Raw genomic sequence first — 13541 nt, forward strand, 5'->3', positions numbered from 1 at the left:
TGCCCCAACCTTAACTTGAGTAAAACACTAGTGCGAATAGCACTGTTACCAGACAATGGCATCTTAAAATTGTATGAAATTCCTATTTTTCCTTCATTCAATTGCCAATGCTTTTATGTCTCACCCTTGCTATTAAAACCTAAGCGTGTATACAAAACAGATTCCGACAAATGTCTTCTTTTTTGCCGTCTCCCTCACCTTCCATTCTTTATTGAATTCTTCCTTCTGTTTTCCCCTCGTCCTACTATTACTTAAGGCTTTGAACACTGATTTTTTGCAAATATCAACGAAACACAAGGGCCACGATGGTTAAAATTCCGCCCACAACAATCTTTTTGCTCTTGTAAACCGGAAAGGTTCTATTGAGCTGTTTCTCCCGTATCTCTAAGATGATTTTTACCACTTTTAGCATCAAATAGGTGTTTCCTACTGCTTTTAGCGCTGAATACGCTGCTAGCTCCTACTTTGAAGCGGTATTTTAAATACAAAAGACTTTCAAGATCCAACGCAAATATGATTCTGATAAATTTCAGTTTTCCCCTTTCCTTCATGGTTTATACGGTATTCTTCAATGAATGTTTACTTGATCTCTCTTAGTTTTGATAGAATAGTGATAGATCTGCCGTTCAATTGTACACATAGGAAGGTATTACGAAAAAACCGAGAAAAACTTTAGATATTGATATTGTGCTTAATTTCCTGCCTAAACATGCAGAACAAAAAAGCTATATAAGAACTAGACACCTTGATAAACACAAAAAAAACTATCCTGAACACCGCATGTGCAACAATCAATTTTCAACTGCGAGATAAAGTGTTTAGAGGCCATTCTCTTTAGATTTGTTCCGGAAACGTATATAACAAACTAGATGTATAAGAAGAGGAAACATTGGGCAATCGTATTATTATTCTTGAGCACCCGATGACCCTTTGGGAATTCATAAATTGACATTTACTCGAAAAATATGCCTAATTTGCTTCTTTTTACATATGTTTATAGATAGATTTTGAAACCTTCGTTAGGCTATAACAAACTATACGTGCTGCAATCTTTATTTCAAAGTTTTATATACTCAAAAAAATGTGTTTTTGTGTAATATATTTTGTCCTTACTTCCTCAAATGGTTAAGCATTTGATGTACCTCCATTTTTTGTGATACCACTGATAATTCTTTATTGAAAAAAAATCCAATGCACCTTCAAAACCCCAATTTTGGTGCAAATGATCTAAGTCTTGGTGCTTTTGCTCTAAACTTGGTGTATTTGCACCAAGGTTTTCGCCGTAGTGAAATTCATGAAAATCCTTGACAATCAAACGATCGCGTTTTTCACCCGAGAAATGGAGACTTTTTCTATGATACTTATTAGATCAAATTGATTGTAATGGTAAAACGCAACATTGAAAACTATTTCTCTGGAGCTTTTATATGCTAAATTTTGACATATTGGCAAAAAACCTGTTTTCATATTTTTGCAAATTGTTCATTATTTTTGGTGTGAAAGCTGAATGCAACCAGCATCATTCGATGCGCCTTTATTGACTCTTTATAGATGCATTAGAAAGTAAAGTATAACAACGAAAGTTTTCATAGTCAAATTTAGCAAAAACGTTTAAAGAATGTGAAATCAAATCAAATTTGAATACAAAAATACCCACTGCACAATTTCAAATTAAAATGCAGCAGTTACTACGGCTGCCACAACAGAAAACTGAGACCAATACTATTGGCCGTGACGTCGGATAGGTCGCCCTCTCATTTTTCCATACCACCGTTTTTTTTTTATCCTTTTTGCAAAACGCGTTTAGTATCAAACCATACTGGTTTTGGAACCTTTTTAATTGAAAATAACACTTTATTATCTGATAACACGGTCTTGCACTGTCAAAAGTACTTGATACTGCTTCTTTGAGGTGGAATACAGTAGGTATCATTCGATAACGAGCATTGACATACTTAAAATCAGCACTAATCGAATTTGTTTATTAGATTTCGATAATTTTTTGCCTGTTTGACGTAGGTGCTGCTGTCATTACTTTTCTGTTATCTCTGCTGTCTGCTTCTTTGGCTCATCACGTCTAGTGGTTGCTTCTTTGGTTTCTATCTTTGGCGGTTACTTCTTTAATCTTTGTCTGGTCTCTGGTGTCGCCCGTTCTTCGTTTTTCTAGGTTGTTATTGTTGCTTCTGGTGTTGCTTCTGGTATTGCTGCAGGTGGTGTTGCTGCTGCTGGTCTGGCCTTTTCTGGTCTGCTATCTGTGATGTATGCTCGTTCTCTGGTCTATCTCTGGTGATTGCTTATTCTCTGGTCTATTTGTGGTGGTGATAAGTGGTAACTTCTTTGGTCTTTGTCTGGTTTCTGCTTGTAACATTCGTTCTTTGGTTTTTCTATGGTGTTGGTGTTGCTGCTGCTGCTAATCTGGTCTTTCCTGGTCTACTGTATTTGGTGCATGCTCGTTCTCTGGTCTGTCTCCGGTGATTGCCCATACTCTTTTGGTATATCTGTGGCTGCGGTTAGTGGTAAGTATGTCCTTTCTTCTGGTCGCAATGATATAAAACTTCTTTGAACGCTTATATTATTGCTTCCTTTTTCGTGATAATGCATTCATGATGCTTGCGTTGTTGCGTTTTTTTTCTTCTTTTTCTTTTGTTGGTAGTGTTTCCTCTGTAACTTTATATGAAACAACATTAGTCATTATGCTGTATCGCAAACTTATAATACCACTGTTGCTTCTGCAGTTGTGCGTATTTGTGTCATGTTGCTTTACATCCGACTATTACTACCATGCACGTTGCTCATGCATGCATTTTTTTTGCAACAACAACGAGCTTTTTTAAACATCTTTGATGTTGTAATTGTAATACTTTTCTTTGGCTCGCTTCGTGTGAGTGTCTCTTTTTTGCCTACATACTACTATGCTCTTAGAGTATTATGTACTTTTCTTCTTACTTTTATTATTATTATGTTTCATTTGGAGCATACCTTTTTTACGTTGTGGTGGATGTGCCTATCGCTGAAGCTCAACAAGACTTTATCCGAGGCTAGGAGGGAGATAGGCTGTCTCCACTTGGTTATCACTACTTACTTTAGTGATGATTGAGGGTCTCAACGCCAGAATCTAAAGCTAGATGGTGTAAGTAGGGCATGCTCTAGCGCCTGAGGGAAATTTGATGATAGTAACAGCTATATTGCTATATACAGCGGAGCTTAAAATTTTGCCTCACATCAAAACAGGGGGAAACCCTCGCAAAATTTTTTTTAGGTCAGCGGAGTTTTCAAGCGATTTGATTGGCTGAGGGGTTGAAAGAGAAACGGTCTATAACTAGTTGATTTTCTGTTGGTCTGCCATTTAATAAGATATTGTCTTTTGTAATAATAAAAGCGTACTTGAATGGAAAGAATTGAAATCCTTCTTTGTTCAAAAGTAATTGTTAAGCACAAAGAATAAAAGGATTATTATTTGTAGCTTATAAAAAATGTTCGATATTATAAAAACAAGAAAAGACTTATTTGAATAAGATCAGACACAAAAACTAAAGATTTATTGATGAAGACAAGAGTTATTCTATTTATACTAAGTTCTGAATGCCAAAGTAGCAATTTATCTTGTACAACGCTTATCACATCTGGTGAACCTCAGTATTTAGATAGCTGAGATGCACTTCACTTATCATAGCTTGTCCATGTTGTTGCACAACATAGACATATCTACCCATCAAGAATACCTTAATCTTTATAGGCAGTTGTAGCCCTTCTGGCACAACATTGCCCCCCCAGATTCAGGTACTTCTTGTGGACATTTCGTAATCTCAGATTACAAAACATCATGACAATATAGCACATAAAGCACTTTCCAATAAATAATTACCAAATGACACTGCATCCGAGATCAGTCAGTAAAAACCTTGTGTAAAAACCTTTCATAGGACAAAAATGTAAGGAAAAGACTTGATCCCATCATGCTAGTAGCCATTTAAGACCTGTTTGATCTACCACTCTGACCAATTTCGCGAGTAGTAATAGTTCGCCAGTTAACTGTTTGAGGAGCTAACCTACGTTTACCAGCAGCCTTTGCACCTTCTCTTCGAGCCCAATACAACTCAATGTGTTTGGCCGAATCAAAGTTTTTCACAGGCTCCCAAGTATCTTCACTAGGATCATCGAACCCTTTCCATTTTACCTTATACTCATAGTTACCAGGAGATCCTCTATGATCAATCACAGCTTGAATTTCGTAATGCTCTGCAGAGAATTCATCAATTGTGATTGATTGAGGATTCGCAGCGACTTGGTACTTGATATGATGGGTAGGCACATCTCGACTAAGGAGTGCACCCGTCTTGTCAGCCAGCACATAGGAACCTTTATCGGTTATACTATGAATCAAATAAGGTCCTTCATACCGTTCATCTAACTTATTTTGACGATGAACATTTTTAATCATAACTTTACTACCAATAGGATAGGGTTCGGCAATGACCTTATGTTTCTTCGCAAAGTTAGCATGATCAGCATTTTGTGTATCCACAATACGCTTAGAAATAGCCGGGATAAGAACATCTTGTACAAAACGGTATCGTTTGTCAATGAGTCTGTTATCAGCTTTCTCCAAACGTTTGGAATAGTCCACCTTTGAGTAATCAGCCAGACCATTTGGTTGACGATTAAACAAAAGCGTATACGGACGAGATTTATGTAGCCGAGCATACTTGACATTGATGCAGTAATTCACCCACGGAATGAAGTGCTCCCATTGATCCCTCTTACCTTTTAGCAACTTGATAGTCGTTAACTTACATATTTTGATAAATGACTCAGAAACCGAGTTACCCAATGGATTGTACCCTAATGACAGGCGATGGTCTATCCCACTGATGTCCATCATAGCACGGACCACCTCATTTATCCATTCCAGGCCTCTGTCTGAAGTCAACTTGATTGGCCATCCAAAAAGTGAGAAAACTTGAAGCATTTCCCTGGCAATTGTCGTAGCCTTCTTGTCTGGAATGCATCTTATCACAGTAAATCTCGTAAAGTAATCAGTAAGGACAAATAGAAAGTTGCTGCCGAAAGAGCTAGTAACACCCATATCACCGAGATCCATGCACCAATGATCCAAAGGTTGGGCTGCATTGACACTACGGAAAGGATGATATCCCTCTCTAGCGATATTGTACCTGTTACACTCGTCACAATCAGCTAATATTCTTTCTATGTCTTTCCGAATGTTCACCCAGTGAAACCCTTCATGATGAATTGCAGTTTCAACATGTTTGATCCCAAAATGTCCAACCAGATGCTGAGCAATGATCATATTGTCTCTTTCATTAGCAGGAGGAGTGATATAGTCAGCAAACCTAAGCGTACGCAATATGAATTCCTTTTGCTTTTGCGAGACAGCTGTGGTGGTGCCATCTTTGATAAGAGTAGCGTTTACCGCAGTGCGTGCATGGTTGCTAAAAGAATTAGATCGTAACGCCTTAGTTGTCTTGACCAAAGTACGTTTCATTGGAGGCGAAGGTGTGACAACCTTGAGTTTGTTTTTGGAACCCTTTTTCTTTCTTTTTACACTTTCACCACCATCAGCATAGTACCTGCCCCCCAGAAGATGTCGTGCTGAAGCATCAGCATCCGAATCTTCGTAAAGTCGAGATAAAGCATCAGGAATTACGTTAAGGACACCGGGCAAATGCACAATATCGAAAGTATAAGAAAAAATGGTCTCCCACCATCCAAGCATGAGTGCATTGGGGACTTCCTGTGTATTCAAGTAGATCAGACTCTTATGGTCCGTATGTAAGGTAAACTCTCGCATATACAGAAAACGATGAAACTTAACCAAGGCATAGCAAATCCCTAGCAATTCCCTTTTCGTAGTACTGTAGTTACGCTCAGAAACAGACAATTTACGAGATACGAGACCTACATATCGAATTTCATCGTTGACCACTTGATATAAAACCGCGCCAAGAGCAGTTAAACTAGCATCAGTAGCCAAGTGAAATCGAATCGAAAAATCAGGAGGTGACAGCACAAGTGCCATCGTAAGTGCATCCTTCAAGTCGGCAATCGCTTTTGTATGAGACTCATTCCAAACATCTGTTAGATCTTTGTACTGTTTCAAGCTATCAAGATCTCGAGTCAGACGAGAATAACATGGAATGGCAGCACGAAAGTACGACATTAAACCCAAGAAAGATGCCAATTGACGACCAGTGGTAATAGCCGGCCAATCTGCAATGTTGGTAAGTTTTCTACCGTCAGGCAGTAATTTACCATTAATAACGCTCCATCCCAAGAGATAAATACTACGCTGAGCGAAGACGACTTTCTCAGGATTGAGCACCAAATTAGCATCGGTTAAACGACGAATTACCTCAGCAACCAACGCATAGTGATCTTGTAGGCTCCCATTACTACTGCATAAGATGTCATCCACATAGCAGGAAACCGAGTGATCACCATCAGTAGGAAACGAAGTAGAACTAGAGCTTGTATTCAAATCAGAGAGCAGTGTTTGCAATGTGCGTACAACCACCGATCCGACATGGCGAATTCCATAAGCAGCCTTTTTATGGGTGTATTGGATATTCGTGAAGGGACAAGTAAATGACACTTTATGAGCTTGCTCTGGATCCAAACCAAAGCTAGTAAAGCAAGCATGGATATCGAGACAAGTATGAATCATTTTTGTACCAATGCTCTGATGGATATGAGAGATCAAAGGTAACTGTTGTTTGTCATCCACTTCCAAGATAGCATTCAACTTACGAACGTCACACACCACTCTAGGCTTAGACATTGTGTAATTACCATCAGCGTCCTTTTTCTTTACAACCAACAATGGATGATTGAAACGTGTATGACTAGCAGATCTTTCAACAACACCCTCATCAAGCCATATCTGAATTTGTTTGGCAACAGCATCACGATAAGCTTCAGGCAAAGGATATTGAGCTCGCCAAGCGACAGCACCTGGTTTAGTATCAAGCTTAATAATCGAATCCGGCAGATTACACTGAGTATTCTTCATATCAATGCGCGAATTCTCTTCTAATAACCCCTTTAGTGCAAGTAGAAACGGCTGTCTCTCTTCCTCACTACCAAAAGGATGTGCGTTTGGAGTAATACCATCATCAATAGGGTCTGGTACACGAGGACCTGATTGAAAGCCATGTTGACTCACCAAGCCCGTAAGACCAATGCCAAGCTTGGACAAAATATCCATACCAAGCAACACAGGTACGTTTTCCTCAGAATAGAATGGAAATACTTCAAACAAATGGTTTTTATTTGATTTATTGTAGCTAATGTGCAAACGTACCGCACCTATTCTAGGCACAGTCGTTACTTCATGAGCCATTTGAACAAAGCTCTCATCATCATCATTAGCCTCAAATCCAGCAAGAGAGGTTCCTCCTAAGAATTGAAAGAACTTGTCAGTGACGCACGAAAACGTAGCACCCGTATCCACTAAGCCAAAGCAAATGACATTTTGAACCACAATAGGAACACAAATAGCATTGGTGGTCATAGTAGGTGGAGCACTAAATCTAGCATCGAACTTACATTGCTGAGCAAATATATTTTGTAGCGTATCGTCGTCCACAGACATGCTACTCATCTCTTTTTCAAGAAGAATAGACTGGGCACGATTCACCAGGTCAGTATCCTCAAAGATACCATGAGCTTCACTCATCACAGCATCTTGGTCAACATCAACATTGTCACTATCACCAGAAGAAGGAGCAAGGACAACATCATCCACCGATTGTTCAGCAGAGGAGACAGCAGGGGAAGAAGCACCTTTCTCAGCTAACGCACGATCGACACGAGCAGAGAGAAAAGCAGCTTGGATTGCAGCATCCATCGAATGTTTGCCACCACGTTTCTTAGTCATGGCACGCAAAACTTTTTTACCACCATTGCCCTGATGGGTGTTACCACCACCAGTACGAATAGCAGTGTTGCAGTGATGCATCTGCCCCTTTGGTCGAGGACCGTTACATTTGGAGCAAGTCCCTTCAGCAACATGTTCAGCAAATGTTTTGCCAAAACGATTAGCACTAGAACGTGGAGAGTTGGACGAGGGACCATTGGATCTCGACGAAGAGCTACTTTGAAAAGCGTTTCCACTAGAAGAAGGTGCGTACCGAGACTTCTTTGCTTCGTTCGAAACAGGTATGTCAGCAGCGCGTTTTCTTCCATCAAAAACAGAGCCCAAAGATTCTTGACCCGTCTCAATAGCCATCATATCCATCTTGCGCACGAGAGAGGACACATAATCAATGTCATAAAATGACGATTCTGGTGCCTGACTCATAGCAACCATTAGCAACCTAGCGGTAACCTTGGGGAAAGCGTCAAAAAACACCATCGCTACGACACCCTTATCACTGATGTCAGCTCTATTTCTCAACGTCTTAAACCGCTCTACGAAACCATCAACGGATTCTTCGTTTCCTTTAGTACAACGAAGAAACTCCCTAATTCTTTCGAATCTGAGCTGTTCTTTTGGTGTACCAAAACGACCGATGATAGCTCCCTTCAAGGTAGCCCAAGACACAGTGGAGCCAGATGCTTTCACAAACTCATCAAGCCAATTGCGAAGATCGCCGGGAAGACAAGGAGGAAGCAAACGATACCAGTGTTCGTCAAGATCAAGCGTGCAACTGCTCAACTTATCGGAAAACCGGCGACAACACTCCTCAATGTTGGCAAAAACTTCCTTTTTTTCATCTTTGACACGTCCAAACCATTGAAACAAAGGAAGATCATCAGGTACAGTTGAACTATTAGCCGCACCTTGACTAACCACTGTTACTTGGGAAGGACTCTGGTTAGGTGTGACCATAGAGAGAGCTTTCTCTATAGCCTCCAAGTTAGAGCACTTCTTTGACAGGGCAGCCTTCAAAGCGTCGACCTCTTCGTCCGACTTGTCCCCACTGTTCGCAACTTCAGCGATCAACCCATGAACCTCCTGACGAAGTCGCTCTACAGCTCCTCCGTATGAAAGCTCGCTTCCAACAGCTTGAACATCTGAACTCTTGTTCTGTTCTGCAGGAGATACAGTAGAATCATTCATAGTCATATTTTTGGTTTAAATTAGATAGGTAGGTTAAAATCTGGAAGATTCTGATTTACACGATCTTAAAAAATGTTAAGCACAAAGAATAAAAGGATTATTATTTGTAGCTTATAAAAAATGTTCGATATTATAAAAACAAGAAAAGACTTATTTGAATAAGATCAGACACAAAAACTAAAGATTTATTGATGAAGACAAGAGTTATTCTATTTATACTAAGTTCTGAATGCCAAAGTAGCAATTTATCTTGTACAACGCTTATCACATCTGGTGAACCTCAGTATTTAGATAGCTGAGATGCACTTCACTTATCATAGCTTGTCCATGTTGTTGCACAACATAGACATATCTACCCATCAAGAATACCTTAATCTTTATAGGCAGTTGTAGCCCTTCTGGCACAACAGTAATATAAGGTGCAATTGTTAAGCATAAAGAATAAAAGGATTATAATTTGCAGCTTATAAAAAATGTTCGATATTACAAAAACAAGAAAAGACTTATTTGAATAAGATCATACGCAAAAAACTAAAGATTTATTGATGAAGACAAGAGTTATCCTATTTATACGAAGTTCTGAATGCCGAAGTAGCAACTTGTCTTGTACAGCGCTTATCACATCTGGTGAACCTCAGCATTTAGAGAACTGAGATGCGCTTCGATTATCATAGCTTGTCCATGTTGTTGCACAACACAGACATATCTACCCATCAAGAATACCTTAATCTTTATAGACACTTGTAGCCCTTCTGGCACAAAAACAATCATTGAATTCATCGTCCATTAAATAATTTTATGTGAGCGATGTTTTTTTAAATGTATTTTGTAGAGGAAATCATTTAATAGACGCTACATTAGTGCATTGGATAGAGGGTCCTGCCAGTACCAAATGCCCCGCCAAACATGCATTTTTTTTTATCAAGGATTTCCACCACGTTTTACTGTCATGCGTTGCTATCTTTTACCTGATACGAAAAATTATTGATTTACGTATTGCCAGTCTATATTTATAAACAATGCAGTTGTCAAACTTTTCTTTTGCGTATTACCCCTGTGGAAGATCTTACCTGTAATAAAAAACGACTCTGTTATTTATTAAATGCTGTTCTATTTGAATGCTCATGATACCATTCCTTGCAAAAGGCTAACTGAAATTCTGCTCCTCCTCGATTCAATGGGTTCTCCATTGGTTTTGCTCTCGTCGTCCTTTCGTTCAAATAAAGATGTTTGGTCTTCAACGTACGATAAGAAGATACGTACCACACAGTTGAGATATCAAAGCTTGACTTTGAATGCTTGGATATGTTGACTATTTTCCTGACATGGTATTTCTGTTCAACCTGACCTGCTTTGTGTTGCGAAGCTCGATGTCAGTTTCGAGCTTGGTAAACTCTGTCTTCTTGCCGTTGCAGTGCTTTTTACGCAATCGTTCCTTTAGCTTGGCTTCGTCGAACGGTTTGCATTTGGATTCTCTTACTTCGTTTTTCATTTGCGTAAAAAAGAAGCAAATCACATTTGATGCGGTTCTGGATCTATTTCACTGCTGTTGACTGGTCATTTTCACTCTTAAAAGGTGGTTTGTCAAAGTTCCGAGAGGCTACTACAGCACTTGGAAAGGCTTCCCTTGTTACTTCTACGGTGCAATATGAGATGTCTTGGTTTAGGGTAATCGACCATGAATTCAAGAACAGTGCAGTATGAGTGGGTTCAACATAAGTTGTTGTTGGAGACCTTCCCTAAAGTCATACTCTTCAGCCAATACATAGCCATAATCAGTTATCCATTTGCAAATGTTTCAACAAATATTAGCGCCGAGGATTACTTCTATTTGTATTTATTCTGCATCTAGCATGCGATATTCTTTCATTTCTTAACGCCCGCCAATTTGCTTAACAAGGGAGTATTAACTGTATTTAATGCCTCTTTCTTTTCAACAACATCTCTGCTGGCTTTAACCATCAACTTGACCCATTCATCTCGATCTTGATCTGTAAATGCGCAAAATTGATATTCTACATACTGATTTGTGATGCCTCTCTTTTCTATTACACGGATGACAAGCCCATGTCGACAATTTGTTGTTGGATCCGGATCAGCATAATTGAATCTTTGTGGATAGATATCACCTAGCGCCAACGATATATTCCCTAGCAGCTTGCCTCTTTTCTTATTTTTTTTTTTTTTTTGAATTGTTACAATTTCGAGTCATGTTCTGGTTTGTAAGATACACCTACGGATGAATAGTATTCCAGCTTTGTACCTTCAAGAGCAAAATACATTGATTTCCATCCACCGATAAGGAACCCTTTGTATTTACTTAATACACCCTCTTTGGACGATCTTGGATTCACTTTGGTTTCGTCAAAAATATTTGAGCTTAAGAATGCACTTAGGTAAGATGGATCCTTTGTGTTGGTGAATGCTATGGCTTGCTGGAAATACAATTCCAACTGGAGAATACGCTTATCGCAATTGATTGGCGAATTGTTGGTTAGTTTATAGACACTGGGTAATGACTGGTCGAATCCTTGCGTCGTGAGCTATGAAATATGGTGTTAGTATCAATTTCTTTCTTCACAGATCACTTACATCAGAATGGAGCTTCACGAAATCAGTGTATCTCTTTTCAATCTTTCTTATCTCCTTGTACCGGTCGTTGATAGCATTTTCTCTTGTTCTGCGGATGATGTGCCTTACAGATATGATGGTCGAATACATTAGCTTTTTATCTGATTCATTGGGATGCACATTCATGCCGATTACTTTAATCTGTATGGATGGCAAATCAGTTTTAATGGCAATAGGCTCTGCGAGTTTTTGTTTAGAAAAGCCCAAATCCTTATTTGTAAGCGTAGCTGTATCGTCATCAAGAACAGTGTATGTGCTATCATGATCTACGAGTGTACTGTTATCTGTAAAGGCCGTATTTATAGACGCATTGTCTATATTATCGATATCTGAGAAAGAGAGCATGATTTATACGTTTTATTAGAAGCAAAGTGTGAAAGTATGGGTAAAAGGGATTGATAAAATGCAGCGGATTGCGGCTCAAGTGGTACAAGCTGTATATTCAGGGTGTCATCATCATGGTAGTCGAAGCAGGTGGATCTATTTCTATACGCATAAGAACACCTCTTTGATTCTCTTTGATTCCGCCATGAAAGTCTTTTCCAATTCGCACGATGTCTCCACTCTCTAATTTATGAGGAACTGATACCTGTTTCTTTTTGGCCAAACGAACGCCATTGACATAGGTGCCAAAATTCGATTTAGTGTCCTTGATGAGCAGCTGTAGTGCATTGCTTTAGTAACACATGATGCATCTGATGTTCTTTAATAATTCTACCTTGCTCTTCTTTACGTAGATTTTGGCATGTCTTCTACTAACTACTTTTGAGTTCAAATGAATGTCGTTTTCGTCAGTAATCGTTGTAAATCTTCCTAAGCGTATTTGGGTGGATGGTGCAAGCTCTCGTTCAATGGTATCGATGACCATGGACGGCTCTTGTCCAGGTAGGTCGTTTGAAAGGATGCAGAATCGAATTACAGTGCCTGGGTGCATTCTCGGTGATTGTTTGGCAGGAAGAAAGGCAACATCGCATAATTTACACTCTTGATTACTTTTTCGCTGAGCAAATTGAAAGCCACTTGCCATTCCTACCTTACATCAATGACGAAATGAGTTCGCTAGCCATGTCCATTGCCACAATGACTCCGTCACGCTATTCATCATAACATATTCATTTTCTCTTTGCTGCCTTCTTTTCAAGTGTAGCCATTGAGTCTTTTACTTGCTCCATCAATGTATTCCAGGGTAGAGTGATGACTGGCGGCTTGGAAAAGAACAGAAAATCATAGCCTAGCAAGGATGGCAGCATGAGATACAGAGCACCACGCTATTTTTCACTTTTTACCTTTCATCTTGAGATTGGAGTATATTGTCTGCAATGCTGACTTGATGCGACGATCAGCTCTGTTTCTGTGCACTGCTGATTTGCCAATTTTCTTTTTTCCTGTAATGATTGCAACACGGTTAAGATCTTTGGTTTCATTGTAGATGGCCTTGACATTGAATGCGTCTGTTGACTGTGTCAGACGAGATTGTTTGGAGAATATGGAGGACAAGCGTTCTGTCGCGATGCCAGGAATCTTCATGTTGGTTTTGTTTGGAGGAAAAGGAGAAAAAAAAAGCATTATCAGAGGCTTATTCAGAATCACACACATTTCAAAGACGGATATTCAATCTTTGACAGTGCTCCACAATGTTGGAATTTACAAAGACCATGTTGATTTCGACGATAATAAAATGCAAATGAAATTTAATTTTATATAAACTAATTATAATCCGTTCAATGTTTTTTTAACTATATATATATTTTACTTTATGTAACAAAATGGCAATAGATGTTCTTTACAATTCCACTCCATTTTCCCCTTGATCTGACTGATGAGCCAT

At 39.1% G+C, this 13541-nt stretch overlaps 4 protein-coding genes across 4 annotated transcripts; all 4 read right to left on the reverse strand.

Moving 5' to 3' along the window:
- Positions 1 to 3970: 3970 nt before the first annotated feature.
- On the reverse strand, positions 3971 to 9088 carry NEP1 (18S rRNA pseudouridine methyltransferase; the record flags this gene model as incomplete). The annotated part of the gene is made up of 1 exon (XM_064828881.1): positions 3971 to 9088. The coding sequence occupies one exon, from the start codon at positions 9086 to 9088 to the stop codon at positions 3971 to 3973; it is 5118 nt and encodes a 1705-aa protein (XP_064686083.1).
- A 2189-nt stretch (positions 9089 to 11277) lies between these two features.
- On the reverse strand, positions 11278 to 12058 carry ATC70_009653 (uncharacterized protein; the record flags this gene model as incomplete). The annotated part of the gene is made up of 2 exons (XM_064828882.1): positions 11278 to 11625; positions 11675 to 12058. The coding sequence occupies 2 exons, from the start codon at positions 12056 to 12058 to the stop codon at positions 11278 to 11280; spliced, it is 732 nt and encodes a 243-aa protein (XP_064686084.1).
- A 97-nt stretch (positions 12059 to 12155) lies between these two features.
- On the reverse strand, positions 12156 to 12647 carry ATC70_009654 (Aa_trans domain-containing protein; the record flags this gene model as incomplete). The annotated part of the gene is made up of 2 exons (XM_064828883.1): positions 12156 to 12374; positions 12432 to 12647. 2 exons carry the CDS (start codon positions 12645 to 12647, stop codon positions 12156 to 12158), a joined length of 435 nt encoding a protein of 144 aa, XP_064686085.1.
- Positions 12648 to 12825: 178 nt separating this feature from the next.
- ATC70_009655 (uncharacterized protein) lies at positions 12826 to 13240 on the reverse strand (the record flags this gene model as incomplete). The annotated part of the gene is made up of 2 exons (XM_064828884.1): positions 12826 to 12944; positions 13000 to 13240. 2 exons carry the CDS (start codon positions 13238 to 13240, stop codon positions 12826 to 12828), a joined length of 360 nt encoding a protein of 119 aa, XP_064686086.1.
- Between the last annotated feature and the right edge of the window lie 301 nt (positions 13241 to 13541).

This window comes from Mucor velutinosus, assembly GCF_035048745.1.
Source record: "Mucor velutinosus strain NIH1002 chromosome Unknown tig00001563, whole genome shotgun sequence".
Classification (NCBI taxonomy): domain Eukaryota; kingdom Fungi; phylum Mucoromycota; class Mucoromycetes; order Mucorales; family Mucoraceae; genus Mucor; species Mucor velutinosus.